Source organism: Leptosomus discolor, chromosome 14, assembly GCF_034619465.1.
Source record: "Leptosomus discolor isolate bLepDis1 chromosome 14, bLepDis1.hap2, whole genome shotgun sequence".
Taxonomy (NCBI): Eukaryota; Metazoa; Chordata; class Aves; order Leptosomiformes; family Leptosomidae; genus Leptosomus; species Leptosomus discolor.
In genome coordinates this window covers 4,191,935-4,210,993 of record NC_141404.1, presented here as the reverse complement: position 1 = coordinate 4,210,993, position 19,059 = coordinate 4,191,935, and the positions used below count along the sequence as shown (strand labels likewise).

General features: G+C 46.7%; 1 protein-coding gene across 3 annotated transcripts; it reads left to right on the top strand.

Annotated features, from left to right (window-relative positions):
* Window positions 1–693: 693 nt before the first annotated feature.
* ARPC1A (actin related protein 2/3 complex subunit 1A) lies at window positions 694–15,561 on the top strand. Of its 3 annotated transcripts, none has more exons than XM_086473309.1 (10): window positions 694–783; window positions 3,537–3,618; window positions 4,215–4,319; window positions 6,609–6,831; window positions 8,523–8,630; window positions 12,043–12,255; window positions 13,044–13,119; window positions 13,318–13,511; window positions 14,211–14,301; window positions 15,166–15,561. In XM_086473309.1, exons 2-10 carry the CDS (start codon window positions 3,555–3,557, stop codon window positions 15,202–15,204), a joined length of 1,113 nt encoding a protein of 370 aa, XP_086329435.1. In that variant the 5' UTR covers window positions 694–783; window positions 3,537–3,554; the 3' UTR covers window positions 15,205–15,561. The 3 variants fall into 3 exon arrangements, with proteins under 3 accessions (XP_086329435.1, XP_086329434.1, XP_086329436.1); XM_086473308.1 differs by having other exon boundaries at window positions 3,514–3,618; XM_086473310.1 differs by lacking the exon at window positions 694–783 and adding an exon at window positions 1,516–1,577.
* The last annotated feature ends 3,498 nt before the right edge of the window (window positions 15,562–19,059 follow it).

Genomic DNA, 19,059 nt, shown 5'->3' with positions numbered 1-19,059 from the left:
GAGTCAGGGTGGGATTGTCACCTCCTGCAGCAGCGAGCGCCTTCCCGCCATCCTTCAGCCTTCAAAAGGGAGCAAAGCCACAAAGACTCCCACCATGGTACCTCTCCAACTCTCTTAAGCTAACCTACCCTGAAGCAGCCCAAACGATCTCCCTTTAGCCCCTCACAACCTCCTCCCCAACCCTACAGCCCCCCCGTGCCCACCCCCACCTCAGGAGCCCTCCCTCAAACCAGCCCCTCCAGCAGCGCTCTGGGCCTCCCCAAACCCACAGAGCCCCCCAACACCCAGCTCCTGCCCCTCCCAACAGAGGCAGCCACGGCCTCCTTCACCTCACAGGGCCACGAAGCGCCGGGAACGACAAGACCGCCGCGCCCTGACAGACCCCGGCCCCTTCCCCTCCTCACCCCTCCGTGAGGGGGCGCGAACGCCTCCCTGCGCATGCGCGCTCCCCACAGCGCGCCCGCCCGTCGCCTTTGTGTGAGGCACGGGCACGGCGCGCGGGTGTCCCGTTCCCCCCCCCGCCGCCACCGCTGCGCAGGCGCAAAGCTGCTCCCCGGCGCGCCCCGGCTATTCCCCCCCGCCCTTGCAGCGCGGCGGCGGTGGCGCAGGCGCAGCCCGCGGGCAGCGCGCAGGCGCACAGCGCGTTTCCTGGCTTCCTTGTCAGTGCCGGGCCCCCCCCCCGCCTCGGCCTCTGCCGCCGGCCGCTCCCTCTCCCGCCGCCCGGAGCGGAGTCGCGTTGACTGACCAGAGTCCGCGAGTCCCGCTCCGCTCCCGCCGCCTCAGGTGAGTCCCAGCGCCGGGGGCGGCTGTCCGCGGCACCGCTGGGCCGGCCTGTCCCCGCCCCGAGAGGGATGGGGGGGGCGGGGGGAGCCTGCAGGCCCGTCGGTGCTGAGGGCATGGGGGGCGGGGGGAGCGGGAGGGAGGTCACTTCAGCCCCGGTCTGCCCGGGGGTGCGGGGCCGTGCGCGGCCCTACCGGTACCCGGCGGGGCTGGAGGCACCTTTCTGAGGGGGAGGCGACGGGGACCCCTCAGCCCCTTTGCCCTGAAGGGACGGGGCCGCACGGGGGGATGGAGGGGGCCGGGGAGGGAGCAGCCCCTGCCTTGCCTCCTGCCCCGCCGTGGCCTCGGTAGCAGCACTGGTGCACCTGTGTTATCAGCGCGGGCAGGGCCGCAGCCCGCAATCCATCCCAAACCGGTCGGCTTTATAATGCTAATGGTGTCCTGTGTCGGTAGGCTTGCCTGTGAGAAGGCACCCTCTTGGGAAAGCTGCGCTGAGTGACTTGGAAGGGAATGACAGTAGTAGGAGGCAGTCCGTAATTATAGGCACTTCTCTTCCAGATGTTTGAAAGTGATGTAGGTGCTCTGAAAATAGGCAAGGATTAAAAAGATCCCTTTCTCTCTTTCACACGCACATGCTATCTCCACTTCTGAGTCTGCATCCTTGCTAGTTGCTTGTCCAGGGATGGCCTTACACCATGTGTTTGTCACCCCATTGAGAGATGACAGCAGCTGAGCCCTGTGCTTCCCAACCTTGATCTTTTCAGTCTACACGCTGAAAGAACTCCTGCTGTACAAAGGTGCAAGATTTCCTTCTTTTTTTTTGTCTTTTTTTTTTTTTTTTTTAATTTTACTGAAACTCGATGGCAATTACTTTGCATTTGAAAAAAACGTCAGGGATAGCTGCATTAAGTACTTGGCTAACAGAGTTATCACAACAATATCTTCCCTGTGTGAGTGCCAGTCGGTGAAGAAAATACCAGGGTCGTATTAGAAAGCGTTTCCAAATAGCTGCGTTCCTTGGGGAGGGGAGATTGGGTATTTTTACATTTTATTTCGGAAAGAGTAGAAAAGGCTGAGCATTCCTTGTTGGTAGAACAGCTCTTCAACTTTTCCTGTATATGGAAATGTACTGCTACTGAATGTTGGCATGTGCTGAAGCAAGATCGTGGAAAAAGCAGTTTGCAGTTGGGTTTTGCTTATGTTAATACATGGAATCTCAAATCACAGCTGTTCAAGGTCAAAGGTGGCTTGGATTATGTCATGTTTTAGCATTAATGAAAACCAATTAATGATTTTGCTTAGGACTACTTATATTTAATGGCTTCTTTTGATTGGTAGAATATGATTATTAGAAGAACCATGAAAATCATGCTGGTTAAAATTATGAACGGGACTTAAAGCTGATATAGTTAGAAGTTACATTTGAAGTGTTACGTTTGAAATGTAACCATGAGTTGTGTTTCTTTAAAATAACAGTGCTTGATTTCTTGGGGGGAAAAAAGGGAGAAAAAGTCTCTCCAGTTATTTGCACTGGCGAAATACTGTGTCATCTGCTCCAAGACTGAGCACTTTCAGTGTGTTTGTTAAACTAGCTCTGTGACAGTCATTGCTAAGCTCCCTACGAACGTACTCATCTTTCATTCACTGCTGAGTTTCTGTTGGGCAGCCATTCATTTCCTGTTTGCTTCCAAATTCCTACCTTGTCCTGGAGTCTCCACCCTCTGCTAACATGGCCATACTTGGGTATGTTGTAATTTCGGGCTATAATGGGTGTGGATGTCTTGGAATGACATCACAGATATGTTTCTTTTTAGATGTATATGTAGGGGTAAAAAGCCTTTGATCCATCAGCCAAGGGTAAATTGCTGTGAAAATGAGTGGAATATGGGGATGGAGTTGACAGATCCAAGTTATGTCTGTTGAACTGTGCACGTCTGAATTACTACAGGTGACCTGGAGTTTTCGTGGTGGTGTCTTCCACCCAGTGTGCTGCCCTTGGTTAATACGGGACATAGAGTAGGATATAACATTTTAAACAACTTTGTAGTTGCTGGTCTGTGCACCTCAAGTTGCAGATGTTCAGCACCATCTCTTGTCGCAGCCATAAGATAGAGAAAGGGCTAGGGATCTAGCTTTTTTTTTTAAAAAAAAATTAAAATACTTACAGGCTAGAACGATTCAGCTTGTTCTTTTAGTGTTTGAATCTCATGGGGGCAAAAGCCTAACTATAAAACAGTTTTGTGCTCGAATTAATTTGAAGAAATTAGTAGTTAGTTAATTACTAATCTCAATCATTTTTCCCTAGGATATGCATAAATGGCTTTAGCGAATAATACATCAGCACATTGCAGTTCCGTGTCAGTGTTGGGGACACGCCAACTTAACCTCCAGAAAAAGAAAAAGAAAAACATTTTATTCTAACGCTGCCTGTGAGCCTTGACACATGTCAGGATTTTGAATCAGTTCACTGCCCCTAGATATTTTTTCCCCAAGTATTCTATTTCCATAGTAAAATGATCAGGTTTGTTAGATTTCCTGAGAACTTCTCCCCTCGTCTGGGAGGATGCACTAAGAAGCAAGTGTACACGGCTTTGAGGACAATTGCAGTTGGCTTCAGTAAGCAGGACAGTTAAATTAATGGACCGAAACAACCTTGGTAAATGTTGAAGGCTGGTTTTGTTTTAATAATGATCTAATTTTGAAGTGTTTTGTTTTCAATTTTACGCCTTTCAGCTTTTTCAATTTTTACAACATAGGAATATCTTTAACTCGGAATGTCTCTACATCAGTTTTTACTAGAGCCAATCACCTGCCATGCATGGAACAGAGACCGTACTCGTAAGTAATATGTTAGTTTTAATTTTTAGGTTTTTTTTTTTTTCAATTGCTGTTTTCTCTTTGCTGTCAGTTTGTGATCTCGTAACGTCTGGATCAAGTTTAGGGAAGATATGATCAAATACGTAGTGCTACATGTTAAATGTTCCACTTATGATCCAAAACCCACGTGTCTTCTAAATCTGAACTTTCCCGAACCCATTACTGGACCTCTGGCGTATGAGCAAATCTAGTCTTGCTGGCGTTCCAGAAAGCTCTGCCTCTTGGTCTGCACCTCGTGAGAATGACCTGGCCCTTACCCTCTTTGACCCTCTGTTTCCATACCCTAAACCAGCCCTTTCTTTTAATAGCCTGGTTTGCTACTGTAACGTGGCCTGTTGGGTTCCAAACATCTTACTGTATTTGGGATTACCCGGGGATGTTGGCCCTGTGTAAAAAGACAAAAACAAAACAACAACAACAACAAAAAACCCAAAAAAACCCCATGTAATGCTCTGAAATTGGAGAGTACAGGTTTGAGATTGGAAAGTCTTTCCAAGTGAAGCATTTGGTATTAAAAACTCCTCTGTACTATTGGATTGTTTTATTTCTTCTTCAAGAGATTGCCATTAGCCCTAATAACCATGAAGTCCACATCTACAAGAAGAGCGGGAACCAGTGGGTAAAGGCTCACGAGCTAAAGGAACACAATGGACACATTACAGGTGAGAGAAGACTCTGCTGTGCCAGACATGGAAGTTTGCCCGCCCCCTGTTTTCCCCAGTCGAGAATCTGAACAGGAAATCTGCAAGTGTTGAGTAAATAGATCTTTTTATAGGCTGGCATGCCCACTGACGGAGAGCTTTGCAGTGTTTTTCTGAGCTGTGTGCAGGGAATGTTAGCAAGAGCCCTATTTCATTTCCAGGCGTTTTGGTAGAGTCACTGAGCCTTTCTTTCTTATATATTGCTTATTTGTCATCCGTAATGACATAATGAGAATGAATTTTCAGGCTACTGAAGTAATCTGGTTGTGTCACAGGCTCTCCTGGTGATACATGCTGCTCCCTTTCAAGTGCTAGTATTAAAACTTCATCCAGTATGCAGCTGTTGCGTTGGTTTGTGGGTTCTGACAGCAATAAATATCCTTTCTTAAGGACTGCGTAAAGACTTGAAGTGGTCAGTCCTGGACTTATGACAGACTGTCAGTGAGCGAGTTTTACTGCAGGCCCAGAGTGTCTGTAGGTCCGCAATGACAATGTGAGAAGAGCTGCCACGATGAGTCACAAGGTGTTATTTTTAAAATGTGCTTGTCCTATGGTAGTCTTTTCTATTACTATTTTTTTTTCCATGGTGATGCTTTTATAAAGGCTTTATTCTCTAAGGAAATAAAAGTAATTAATACAAGCACTTGCCCAAACCAGCAGTATCCTTTATTCTGTTCTCCACTCGCTAATGGGCAAAAGTATCTGCCCAGCAGCGTTTTGCAGGAACTTTATTCGATTTATCTGATTCTTGCTGTCAAAGAGCACAACTGTACATGCTCTTTTGCAAAGAGTCACCTGGGCTGAATTTACAAATGACGTGCTGTTCCCCAAAGACCTTTCTCTGCATTTTACTTGTACCTGTTAGTGTTAGAAGCCAAATATTCATGACTTGGGAAAAGAGCTCTCCCTGCTTGCCTGCACGGCGTATACCTTTGGAATACTAAATGCTGGGGTTGTCGTGAAGAGGAGACTTGAACTGCGGTTAGACAGAGGTGACAGACAGATCAAACTGCTCGTTGCCTCTGATGGGAGTGATTCAACTGCTGCCACTCCAGCTTCTCATCGCAAGGGACCAGGTCCCTTGTCTTGTCTTCTGTGTCTTGATTCAGAGATTTGTGCTGAGCTGCTTCCGTTCACTTAGAGGAAAAGCATTATTCACTCTTTTTGCTGGCTTAGTTTTCTGGTGAGCTAAAATGCTGAGCTTGCCATGGGTCAGAAGAACACCGTTACTGGTGTGAGGGAGGTGGTGGACAAAAGAAAGAAAGGGAGGCAGGGTGGTCCTTCTCAAAAGCAGTGCTAGCTTGGCTTGTGGAACTGTGGTTTCAGAGTACCAGCCTCTGCAGAACTGAGCTTTTTAAGTATAAGCCTCTTTTGAAGTAGACCATGTATGAATAGTATGGTAAAATTAGTACAAATTCTTTCCATATCTTTTATTCTGGTTTCAGTTTGTGTGCTTAAGGAATGTTTTTAATACTGAACACAGTTATGGAAAACCGCTGAAATATAATTTTGTGGCAGGAGAGCTCAGGATTGCACTCTGCATCTTGAAGAAGGATGCTAAAGAAAAGATGAAAAATAATGTTGCCATAAGACTTTCCAGTTGAGAAAGTCCTTCCTTGCATAGGAGGGGAAAGGAGCAGTGGCAGGCTTAGCAAAGACTTTGTTTTATTCTTTGAATTTGTTGGTTTTGCTTGTTAACGTTTCTTTCTTGTGGCACAGCTTAAGTAGGCATGGGGAAAAACAGAAGGATTGTATCAGGACATAAAGATTGATAACTTCTAAGCAGAAAAAAACCCTGCTGTATAAACTTTTAGATCACGACTGCAGCCTGGCAACAAGCAAGCAACTAGGTTCGAGGTTTGTGCGGAGTTTGAGAACTGCTGGCTTTCAGCTGTTGAGTCGGGTCTGCTGCAGAAGTCGGTGGTTTGAAGGGTGCGGGCGGACGGGCCTTTGCCGGTCTGCAGGGCTCCCCCTGTTGGGCAGCCCTCGGAGCGGGCTTCCTCGGCGGGCAAAGTCTCAGGGGAGCCTGGAAACTTGGGATCCGCAGTTTTGATGAAAGCCAGAGGGACAAACTGATATCCCTGACAGTTTAAAATGGTGCCTGGAGAATAGGTGAACAAGGGGAACAGTAACATAGCAGCGCTGACTGGCTCTGTGGGAGAAGGCTGTGAGATTGTCTCTGTTCTGGCTTACTGTAGAGCAAGCAGCATATAAAGGGAAACGTTTATTAATGAGAACTCTAAATTGCAGGTATTGACTGGGCTCCCAAAAGCGATCGCATTGTAACTTGCGGTGCAGACCGTAATGCCTACGTCTGGAGTCAGAAGGATGGTGTCTGGAAACCAACCCTTGTGATCCTGAGAATCAACCGTGCAGCCACCTTTGTCAAATGGTCGCCCTTGGAGAACAAATTTGCTGTGGGAAGCGGAGCTCGGCTTATATCTGTGTGCTACTTTGAATCTGAAAATGACTGGTGAGCTGTTTAATTTCCATTTATATCTTTAACATCCGTGTGGGGAAGCCGAAGCCTGGATTTCAATGGTGGTAACTAGGTCACTATTTTCCTAATTCCCGAAATCTTCAGGAAATGTAGAGGTATAGGTTCATCAGTTCCTTCATGGACTTTTTACATCTTAGGGAGAGGGTTCCCTCTTTTACTTCTTTACTCTGGTGTAGCACCCAAAGGCCTTGGACTTGGCATCTTTTCAGGTTGTACATGTTGGTGTGTATAACTGCCACCAGTGTATGTTGCTTTTCTAAAAAAACTGCAAGAATTTCTGCAGAGTAAAAATTCCTTTACCACAACTGAATGGTTAAAAAAAAAAGAGAAATGTTTCCTCCCCCCACCTCCTTCCAGAATGAATGAAGAAACCTTTGACTTGAGTTTTTCTTCCGTATAGATTATTTTGGGCCATTTCTTGTCACTAAAGAATTTAAGTCTGTCACTTATCTCTGAGGTGATCTATTAGAAGATGTTAGAGTTGATCATCTGCCTGTTCTGTATTCTGTCATAGGTTCTTGTCACAGTTCTAGATTTCAGACAGGACTATCACAAATATTTCCACCATTAACATTTTTTTTCTCTTTGGCATCTAAACTTGGTGCTTCTGATCTTTAATGGATTTAGTTTGTAGCTGTACGTGTTGGAGCTACATTTGTCATATCGTCTGTAGGTGAAATCAGTCTGTTGAGTGTCTCTTACTTTGGGTGGCATAAACATGCATAGAAACACAGGTGGCTGTGCCTACTTTCCGTGTGCAGTCTTCCACGTGGAGATGGCAAACAGTGAGGCCATCTGCAAAATAACATTTTAAGGATTATTGAGGACTTTTATGTTTTCCAGCATAGTCAGTTATTAACGTTTTGTCTGCCTCACTTGTCTGCAGAAGAAGGAAAATGGTGTATGTTGAAGACAGATAATTTAATACGATCCTTAAAACTGCTTGTGCCTGATGGAAGTAAATGCAAAGGAAAAGCACCATCATCCCAAAGGCCGTCAAGTGAATAACAGATTTCATTACTATTTTGTAAATAGTTCAGACAAACTAAATCTGCTGAGACATATTTAGGCCAATATTGATGCATTCAACATCAGGACCACTTTTCACTGTACTTGACATAATTGAGATGTATACACTGGTCGTATCATTGGCAGTTCACCCTCTTGCTTGATGCATTTTGTAGTTACTGTGTTATTAAACAGTAAAAAGGTCAATAGTCAAGAGAGGTGACTGTAAAACTCACTGGAAGGAGCTGGAGAGGACTTTTACTCAGTGATCTAAGAAAACAGTGCTGCTTAGCTCAATATCCCAGTCAAAGGTGAGCTCTTATTCGTAGGCTGTAGGGGATCAGGCAATTACTGTACAAAATCCACATTAAGGAGCTCTGTCTGATGCATTATGAAAATTAGATGGGGAATAGGACTCAGGTAAGAGATTCATATTTAACATGAGTTTGTTCATAGTATTGAAAATCTTAACTAAGATAACCTTATAAAGTTCACAGCCTGCACAAGGGAATTTCAAAGATTTAGGCATAACGTGTGTTTTGCAAAACTGCTGTGTGTAGTCACTGGCAAGGGGTGATCTTTTTGAGGAGTGTTTCACGGATTTGGGAGAGTCTGGTAAAATATTTTCATATAACTGTTTTTTTTTTCTAATTTAGGTGGGTGAGCAAACACATTAAAAAGCCCATTCGTTCCACTGTCCTTAGCCTGGACTGGCACCCCAACAATGTTTTGCTGGCTGCAGGATCCTGTGACTTCAAGTGCAGGTGAGAGAAAATAAAGCATCTGTAAATCAGTCTGGACTCTTGGCCCAAGTTAGTAGCGTGAGCCTGTTGATCATGCATTCGCTGTCAGAATAGAAGATGGCTCATTGCATACCGTGGTTGTTACAAAAATAAAATATCCAGCTTGACAAACTCTGGCTTTGGTGCTGCTGCATGTGGGCTTTGGTGTACTGACATGGATCTGTCGAGGAACACGCCTGAACTGAACGGGCTGGTGGGCTGCTTTACTAGCAGTACACAGGAGTGGTGTTACTATGATGCACTGAGTGCTGAGATCTAGTTGTTAGGCTGAAATTAGACTAGCAGGTGCTATCTTGGAGAACACCAACACTGCTAGTTAGAGTTTAAAAAGCAACAACCTAATGGTGCAGTTCCAAAATTCAGAGTCACTTGGCACTTCCACAGGCGGTGTCTTCACTGAGTCGCTTTTCTCCCTCCTTTGCCTGTGCTGGGGCTGTTCTTGCAGCCCTGCGGTGAGCAGGGTCAAGGAATTGATCCACCTGAAACTCAGTGCAACAAAACACGTTTTTGAAGAGCCTTAAAAACCAATAAAAAAAGGCTGGTAAAACCAGATTGACTTGTGAGAGGGATGGTGTAGCTTTTCAAACTGATTGTGAACTTGGACTGTGAGGGATAGGTCCTGCAGGTTGCTCTGTGCTGAGTGATTTGGGTCACTGCAGTGAAGTCTGCGTGGGGAACTGTCTGCAGAGTGGTTGACTTTAATTCAGATTTTACTTAATCACTTGTACCTTGAATATTAATGAAAGCTTCTTTTCTTAAATTCTTTATGTAATAGGGCAATTTTTAAGCCTCAAAGTGTGTACTAAAAATGACTAAGGAGGAGTGGGAGGGGAGGTGGGACCGACTATTACATTCCTTATTTCAGAATGAAACCCATGCATCTAAATTCTATCCTTTGATACCTTTTTGATGTAAGGAGAGACGTTAAATGGAGGCTGGGAAGAAGAGGATAGTTGTTTCCCCTTCCTGCCTCATCTCCAGTTTTAATTAGATAAACTCTGCCAGTTTGCTTCCTTTCACAAAAACCATGATGTAAAACGTACGCGTTCGTCTTCCAGAAGCAGCTGCTTTTCACACGTGGAAAGTTTTTCATGGATGTTCATAAAGCGTTTCAGGACTTGGACGTTGCCTCAGCTGAGATATGTCTCTGTGTCTCTTGTTACTTTGGACTTGAGCTCTTTTGTCTCCAGGCTTTGTTTGGTGCTTGTTTAGGTACATTGCATCCCTGATTATCTTCTCTTTCTTCTTCTGGCCGAGGGGTTAGATTCCCATCGTTTTCTGTTTGGTGGGATTTTTATTTTATTTTATTTTATTTTTGGAAGAAAGTCAAGGTGTGGTGCAGTCTGTTTCCCAGGAGCATTCTGTAGAAGACTTGCTTAGTCTTTTGTTTCCCATCAGAAAACTCATTCTGTCCTGCATCTTATTGCTCTGAAATAATTATAATAATAACTATAAATATTTAAAAAAAAAAAAACAGATCTTGGTTTAAAACATTTGGGAAACTTTCTGCTCTTCCTTAACATCGTACTTTAGGATGGATCATTTAATAATTTTGCTGCTTTTATTGTAGAAAACTCCGTGTAGAAACATTAAAGGAAGGAAAAGTAGTGGAGATTGGTACTGGGTTTACGTTTCTGTTTCTTCCCCAAAACCATGACAGAATATTCGCTTTGGGAAACGATGAACACAGGTCTCTAGAATTCCACTTGTAGGGAATGTTCAGTTACCTATTAAAGATAATAAAGATACTTGGGCCTGAAGTGTGCATCTGTTCTGATAGGTGGTTCTGAGGAAAATTGAGAAATGGATCTGCCGGAGCCACTGCCAGCTAATAAGCAGCTAAGTGGGAGACATTTTGGAAAAAGAATGGGGGGCAGAAGAGGCTCCAGGTCGATAGGTATTCAGCAGAGTGGTTTTGGTGGCTGGCCTAGATGAGCTCCTCTTACGTTCGTCTTTAGAAATATATATATAGCTAACGGCCCCGCATAGGTGTGAGGTTTGTGTTCTTGCTGGAACAGTGTTGCTGGGGGAATCAAAGTCATTTCCCAACGTTCTTTGAAGGCGGGGGCCTTCAAGCTGAGATGATTTTGGTTTTAAAAGAAAGGGAGACGTTTTTAAGGGAAAAGAGCTGCTTTTTTTTTTTTTTTTTTTGACTAACAGTTATTTTCAAGGTCTTCACTACTTAGGAACGATTTTTCTGCCTTGTGTCAAAGGCTGTTGCTTTAAACATCTTGTCCTATTTCCATACATTAAGAGAACCGTCCTTTCAGATGTCTCTAACAAAATTAAGTTTGTTGAAGGATTATCATTAGATTATATTTAAACTGATAGAGCCAAATATAAATTCATACTTAATTCTCTGAAAATCTGTACCTAATATAGCGGCAGTTAAACCCTTCTTGTTCCAAATGATCAGCTTTAGCCGAATAAGCTGAATATGGGCACCTTTTGAAGTGCATTCTGCACACATGTAAAAGATTTAAAGAACGGGGAGGGGGGAGCAACGTTTCCTTAAACTCACTATAAAATAATTCCTTTTGGTGTTTGACTGCCACCATGAATATTTGATCACGGTTTGCTGCTTATCCTGCAATGTTTCTCTGGTAGTAGTATGGCGTAGCTCGCTTGCTCCTCCTGTTCAATGGACTCTAATCCTATGTTTGCGAGGTCCCAGTAACTTCCATGGTAACAGTCAAGAACACCATATTGTGGCATGTCTGAATCATGCAGAAGGAATTTGATGAAAGGAGGAGGCTTTCTGTTTAAACATATCTTGAAAATTCTAGTGCTGGAAAAAAAAAACTATTAAAAAATTGTGGTATTTCAGGTTTTCAAGGCATTCTTTCAGTAATGAGCCAGAATAAGGTGGCTCAGGGGGCCCCTTTGGTATTTGAACATCGGTTCCTTTCTCTGAAATCCCACTAAAAAGTGAATGTTCTTTAAAAGTGGGTAATTTCGTAGGTGTTTGTATTAGCTTCTAATTATAGTGGAATCCATGTTTTTTCTCTAACTGAAAAATTGACTCTGGGAGTTATTTAGCACTGCAAAAGGTTGAAAGGAAAATCTTAGCACAGTGGAAAATGCAACGACAATGTATGTTTTTGTGCCATCTTCTGGAAAAAAATAAAGGAGATACAAGAAATACAAGAATGGCATTTAGGAGAAACTTCTATGCATTACAGCCTTTGTACTGTGGCTTTCTCTCTGCACACTGAAGCTTCCCAGCCGCTAGTGACTTGCTGTTTAAAGACACCGTAGTAGTTTCTGTTGGTAGAACTAGAATGCATCTGTTTGCTTCCAGTGTGAAATGTGTATGAAGCTCCCAGGAGGTTTTTTTTCTGTCTTTGTTCATGCTGAAATCTTTTATTTGCAGGGTGTTTTCTGCTTACATTAAGGAAGTGGATGAAAAACCAGCCAGCACGCCGTGGGGCTCCAAAATGCCTTTTGGGCAGCTGATGTCAGAGTTCGGGGGCGCTGGAAGCGGCGGATGGGTGCACAGCGTCAGTTTTTCTGCCAGCGGTAACCGCCTGGCCTGGGTCAGTCACGACAGTACCGTGTCGGTTGCTGATGCCTCAAAAAACATGATGTAAGTACGCTCTCTCGGTTGGCTGTGAGCTGCCTGACCTGGGAGGAGGCAGGGTGTGGAATACTGTGCTTGCAGCGAGGACGCTGACTGCAGGGCGTCAGCTTGCGCCTTCCAACCCCACAAAACGTTTTTATTAGCAGTTCCTCCTTCTGCTCCTCCTCTTGAACCGAGTAACTTTTCAGTGTCCGGGGCTTTCCACCCCAGAGGAAGGGGGTTCCCCGGATGTTTTGGTAGCAGAGATTTCTGGTGGCTCACCCAGGCAGTGCTGTGCTTCGTTCAGAATTACGGTTCGGATGGCTACAGCTCTATAAGTACCTGCCTGGGGATGGCGTTGAGACAAAGTGTTCGGGGACTCTTTCCTCGTTTGTTACAGAAATCACAAAAGCTGACTTCATTTAACATACCGGCTTTTTCCTCCTGAAAAAGTGATAGCAAGCACTAAAACTTCAAGTGTTTTTAATATGCAAATTAAATTAATAGCTTCATCAATTTGAACCTTTCGGGGTGTATTCCTTTTAAACTCTTGCCATTGTTCACACACAATACTGGATAACGTCAGCCTTTCACCTGGGGTACTTCATGTTTGTTACAGACCTTCCGGGACCCTTTCATTAGGTCAAAACTGTTTATTACAATTTACAACCTTCTGGTGTCACCTCAGGACAACTGAGCTACACTGACTTCTTTTCCGCTAGTCCTTGTCTGGGAAAGGTCTCTTATTTTTTTTTTGTTGGAGCCAAAGATGAGAGGTTTCAATGAAGTCCTCTAACAAATGTTCTTGTGTTCAGGGTTTCGCAGCTGAAAACAGAGTTCCTCCCACTCCTGAGTGTGTCGTTTGTCTCTGAGAACAGCGTGGTGGCAGCTGTAAGTGGCTTATTTTCTCCTTGTAGAGTGTGGTAGCGTTTTGGAGAGGGAGAAACACCCTACGTTACCCTGTTAGTAATAAGCAAGCTTGTCCGTAGGGTCAGGCTTTGCATTTCTGCAGTTAACAGCAGCAGAAAACCAAAATGGTGATGGTGTTGGTTGTGTTCCCTGACGCGCCTCCGTCATGTTGGGTTGCAGGGCCATGACTGCTGCCCGATGCTCTTTAACTGTGATGACCGTGGCTTGCTGACCTTCGTTTCCAAACTAGACATTCCCAAACAGAGCATCCAGCGCAACATTTCCGCTATGGAACGCTTCCGAAACATGGACAAAAGAGCCACTACAGAAGATCGTAACACTACCCTGGAGACGCTGCACCAAAACAGTATAACGTGAGTGTCTTGGCCGCCGGTACGAGGGGAAGGAATGCTCTCCCCATCCCTCTGGTTTCCCAGGATGTTCTGCAGACCTGTGTGCGCTCAGATTTGCTATCCCAGATGGGTTTCGCTGGTATCCCGTTTTACTCTTTCCCTATTTCTTTGTCTATTTCTGGAACTTAGATGGAAGCTGGTGAAGTTAATCATTACGTGGCACGCATGCTACTGGTGTTTGCTCCTGTTTAATGTGTTCTGTAACTTGGACACCGTTTATCTTATCGAATACGTAGATAGCTCACAAGAGGGGGAGCACTGTGCAAAATCTAGTCAGCAAAATTCCCCTGAAACAGGAATTCACATACCAGCTTCCTATTTCAGATGTTATTTCCGTGTGTATTTGTTCGTCAAAAGGATTGATTCAGGTTAATCCTTGCATTTAAAAAAGTATGTGAGCCCAGAGGATGCTGACATTTCTGAAGCAATTTGTCTTTATTCAAGGGAAATGTTTAGGCTACGGCCCCCAAGCAAGAAAAGAGCTTCCAGCATCCTTTTCTTCGCTTATTTTTCTGAAGCATTGTACCAAAAAACCTAGCATAAGCTCTGCTATACTCACGTCTCCCTTTGAGAGAGTAGGAGTTGAATTCAACCCAAATTTCCCAGCTTTTTGGCTCTCTGGAATGGGCGTCTGTGTTACAGCTATCACTCTGTTTTCAGCCAAGTGTCTATTTATGAGATAGACAAACGAGATTGTCGGAAATTCTGCACCACCGGCATTGATGGAGCAATGACCATCTGGGATTTCAAGGTACGCCTTTACTACCGTGTTGATGTGAACCGGGTGCGGTGGTGGGGCTTTCTGATCTCCAGCATCAACTCCGGGGGCTTAGCCCTAATGCGGGTTTTATGGGCAGCAGGAAATCCAGGCTGGAATATTCAAGGCCGTTACTGAACTCCAAGGAAGACAGCTCCAAGATTTCAGCCTCGATTTGCTTAGCAGATGGTGCTAATCCAGACTTAATTGTTTAATGGCATCGCTTGGTGTCCCTGTAGGAATGAATCCCACTAAATCTTTCCTTCTCCGACCTCTACCTCAGCCTCGGGCTGGAATGGTCGTTGGTACGACATGACTTGCTGCCTCTCCTTGCTCCCACCCCTTTGGACTCTGCTCAGTCTTTCTGCAGCACACGGGCCTGCCCTCTCGTCCTTAACGGATCCGAGTAGTAAGAAGTTCCCTCTGAACAGTTAGAAAATACAGTCGGGGCTGTAAGGAGCACCCCGAAAGGATTTATTTGGTAATGCAAGCGCTTGCTTTGCTGAGGACTGGCCAACAGAGGTCTCTGCCGGCCCCGCCAAGGTGCCTTTAGGAAGAGCAGTTTGTGTTCTGTGACGCCAGAAAGCTCTGGTGGGGCCGGGGGCCAAACGAGAAGTCGAGGTGATCTATAAGGTGCTTGAATGCAATTTCAGGGGAAGGGGGTGGAATCGCTGCTCTATATATGCATGAGTTGGAAATGAATGACTGTGGTGGTCTCTGGCTCTTGAATGTGAGTCTAATCTCAGGTATTCAGGGGTTTTACTTGTTTTTTTTTTCCCCTTAGTCAGCATTTACAGTGAATTATTTAACACGGGATACTGTAGCAGGTTGTGATTAAGGTTTTTTTTCTCTTTCAAGACCTTAGAGTCCTCTATTCAAGGTCTACGAATCATGTAAAGGTGGATTGCCGTGATCTAGCAGGACAAACTGCTTGACAGAACGCAGCTCCCACATCTGCACAAACCCGAAAAGGGAGGAGAAAGGTGGAATATTTGGAAACACTGAGACAATAAGAGCTTGGCAGATTTTCTTTTGAATCTAAATTTGGTGAATTGTGTTGGTTTCAAAATCAGCTGTGATTGTTCTTTTTTTTTTTTTTTTTTTTTTTGGTTGGTTGTTTCATTCCATTCTTTACCAAAGCTGCTCCTTAAGTAGTTTATTGCAGGAAGTTATGAATCACTAACTTAAAAGGGGAATTTTATGTAAATTGTCTGCTAGAAATAATAATAATAAAAAAAAAAAAAGAAAAACTGATTATTTGTTTTGGTGCTCATTAGTAGGGATTAAAAAAGGGATGTTAAGGGAATTAACTCTGAGAGAGAGAGAGCGGGGAAACCCTACACTGATGTTTTATGGCCTTGAAACAGGAAAAGTTCATTTTAACTGCACGTTTCTTAAAGTTGCCAGATGAAGCCCTGGAGTTCTGGTGATCTGGGTGTGCAGATTCAGTGGGGCGTCTTTCAGGGGAGTTGCTCCCTTGAGGGGATGACTTTGGAGGATGAACCGTTTGGCTTCTCCTCTTACTCTGCCTGCCTCTAATTCGGTAATAACGGCCGATTAACCCAAATGCCTTTTTTATTGGCTGTTCCGTGGGTCGTGGCTTTCCAAAGGTGAATGATCAGAATTATTTGTAGTTAACCTTTTAGGATTTGAACAAAGACTTCCCACAGCGCAGTGCCTGGGATACGGGGTGGAAAGAGAGGCAAAAATCTGCCCAGCTCTCAGGAGGACGAATGAAAAGCAAATCGCTCTGTGAGTCCATGAAGCTGCACGGGCCTGCGTGCCGTGTTGGAGCCGAGTGCTCGGCCTGGGAAATCCCGTCTTTATAGTCCTGGTGGGGAAATGGGGCGCATTTAGCAGAGGTGTCCGTGGTCTGGTGCTGGGCAGATCCTCCGTCTCCGGGTGACTGTATCTTTTGAAGCTCAGTTCTGAGCCTGGGTAGCTCACGGAGGCATTTACATGTAACTTATGTTATTCACAGGGTCTAGTTACTCTGGACGGTATCGCTGCCTTGAGGCAGGCTGTGCTCTGGAGGGGGTTATCTGGCTCACAGGATTGCTTAGCAAGGTTTAAGACTTGGTCATTTCTGTTGAAAATGCAGAAGTGTCTTAAAAAACAAACCCCACCCCAATGACTAAATTTACCACTTCCTCTGGAACCAGAGTTGCTTCATACGCTGCTCGTTTCTCAGCTCTGAGTGATTGCAAAGGGAGGGCGGGAGGTGAGCTCACAAAGCTGAGGTGAGCTCACAAAGCTGACAGCCGCTTTCTGCTGCAAGCGAACTGTGTCCCTCTCAGAGCTGCACCGTTTTCGGTGCAATGTTGGCCGCGTGCAGAGAACCAACTGGTTTTCCAGTTCCTTCAGGTTTTCTTCTGTCTCCCACCATCTTCCCCTGGCAGCCAAGTGTGGCTTTGCAATTTTCTCTCCCTTCTAAACATAAAAGAATCGACTATTTAACCTGCAGCCTGGTGACCTGATGTGTACGATGACTCGTGGTGGGGTTGGGTTTATCAGCTTGAACACGGCGCTGAAGGAGCTAAGTGTCTTCTGGATCGAAGTGACCCTGCCAGCCTTGGGCAGAGGAGCGTGGGTTTGGCTTTGTCCGTCTCTGAGGCTTATATCTCACAGACAGCGATGACTTTGTTTCTGAAGTCACTGTGAAAGTTCCCTCCAAAAAGCCAACAAACTGAGGTTTGAAGAAACTGCCCTGGGTGACTGTCCCAGTGAGATATGTACGCGAGAAGTCTGAGATTAAAAACAGAGTGGAGATATTTAGAGTAGAAGCAAGGGGAATGTAATTCACCTTAAAACTGCCCTCTGCGCCTTCTGCCCCATCCGAGGGTGGGGGACGGGGGCTCCTGGGTTTCCAGGCCGTCGCTCCGCCCTGGGAGGACGTTCTGCTGCTGTCCCACCTGCGCCAGGTCGGTGGTTGTTTTGCCTCTACTGTCTCCTTGATGGCCTCCCCCGTCTCTAACACTGCCCTTCGTGGCCAGCGTGGCTGAGAATTCACTGGTGTCGTTTCGCTGACCGCAGCACCAGGCTTCTCAGCCCGTGCTGGTGCGCGCTGGGGGTGGCGGTGCCTCCGAAAGCCGCGCTCACAGCAGAGCTCCGGTGGCGGTCTCAGTGGCAGGATAGCTGCTGGCTGCACGCGCTGACCTTACACACCAGTTAACGGACTGTTGGGGGCAAGAAATGGGGCTCTACGCAAGCTGGGATGCCAGGGACCGTTCCCTGGAGCCTGCCTGAAAAACTCCCCAGCCTCTAAACGAAAAGAAGCTGCAGCATGGCTGCTGCTTTTCATCCCCTCTGCCCCACCTCCGAAGAAAACCCCAGCAAAAACCTGGTGTCCCCAGCGTCTGTGCAGTGGGTTTGATCCCCTACGGCCTTTCTGGAGAGGCCCCGAGCGTTACAAGACGTCCTGCCGTGGGTGCGGGAGGATCTTTCCACTTAAGAAAAGGGAGGCAAGAGCGGGTAAAGGATTTGGCCAAACCTTGAGTCAGATCTGGCAAGAGACTCAGCAGTGCTGAGCCTTCGTCCCCGACCTCCGCAGCGCTGGCTGGTTCCCCGTGGGCGCTCCAGCCCGGGGGACACCCAAGCAGCGTTCAAACCCGGCGTGTCCCCGGCTGAGGCAGCTCGCTGCGCTCGTTAGCGCAGGCTCAGAGAGGAGCCGCAGCAGGAGCAGCCTTGAGACCAGAAGCGATGAGGAAACGCGATGGCAGACAAGGAACCTCTCAGCAGGCAGCGCTGGGGGGGACGCTCTCCTCTCCCTCCTCAAAACATACCCCGATTCCTCCCGCAGAAGTTAAACTGACCCACCCTTCGTTCGCATCCCCGCCTGGAAGGGTTCTGATGCGAAGGGATGAGCAGAGGGATGGCCTCCTGTCCGGTGTCCTTCTGTCCCACGCGGATGAGAGCGGCTCGTCCTGGTGCAGGAGGAGGTGGTCAGAAAGCCTGAACCCTCCTGGTGAAGAGCAGAGGCAGAGCAGCTCGTAGCCAAAGGAGGATTAGAGAAAACATGCAGGCAGCAGGAAAAGCTTGGAAAAGCTGCAGCTTTCGGCCATGCGGGAGCTGAGTCCCTCTTGCTGCGCTGGGGGCAGCAGCCAGGGTGGGTGCTGCAATGGGCAAACTGGTGTCAGAGGACGGGGCAACTCACTGCTTCCGAGAGGGACTTTTCCCACCGTAGGGGCTCACTCCTGACCAGAGCCGCAGAAACCCCCCACCCTCCAGCGATGTCTCGGGATCTCCACGCGTGTCTGCTGGGGTCACGGCAATGCGCGTGAAGGGCCGCATGGCTGACGGACCTGAGGAGAGCTGCCCCCTCAGTGCCACCCCACAGAGCCTTTACCTACAGCTGACCCCTCACACGGGGACTAATTCTGCAGCTGAACAAACATGAGGTTATTTTATCCACGTCCTGCACCTCCCTGTGCGGGATCCTGATGTGCTGCGGACCCCGATGTGCTGCTGTCCCGCTTCTGCGTGGTTACTCAGGGAGGGAAGGGGGGAGTGCGTCCCTCCACGCGTCGCTGCAGCTGGCTTGAAGTCGGAGAGTGAGAAGCCAAAGCCCATCTCTCCTTCCCAGCACTTCCAGCAGGAGATGAGCTCCTAGGAGTTACCCTGCCTGGTCAGGAACGGGGTAAAAATTAGATGTTCTGAAGCAGGAGGGGAAAAAAATAGAGGGGTGCATGGCTTGTAGGTGGGTTTGCGTGGTGCGCTGGGGCGAGCAGGGCTGCCAGCCTGGGCTTGGGTCCC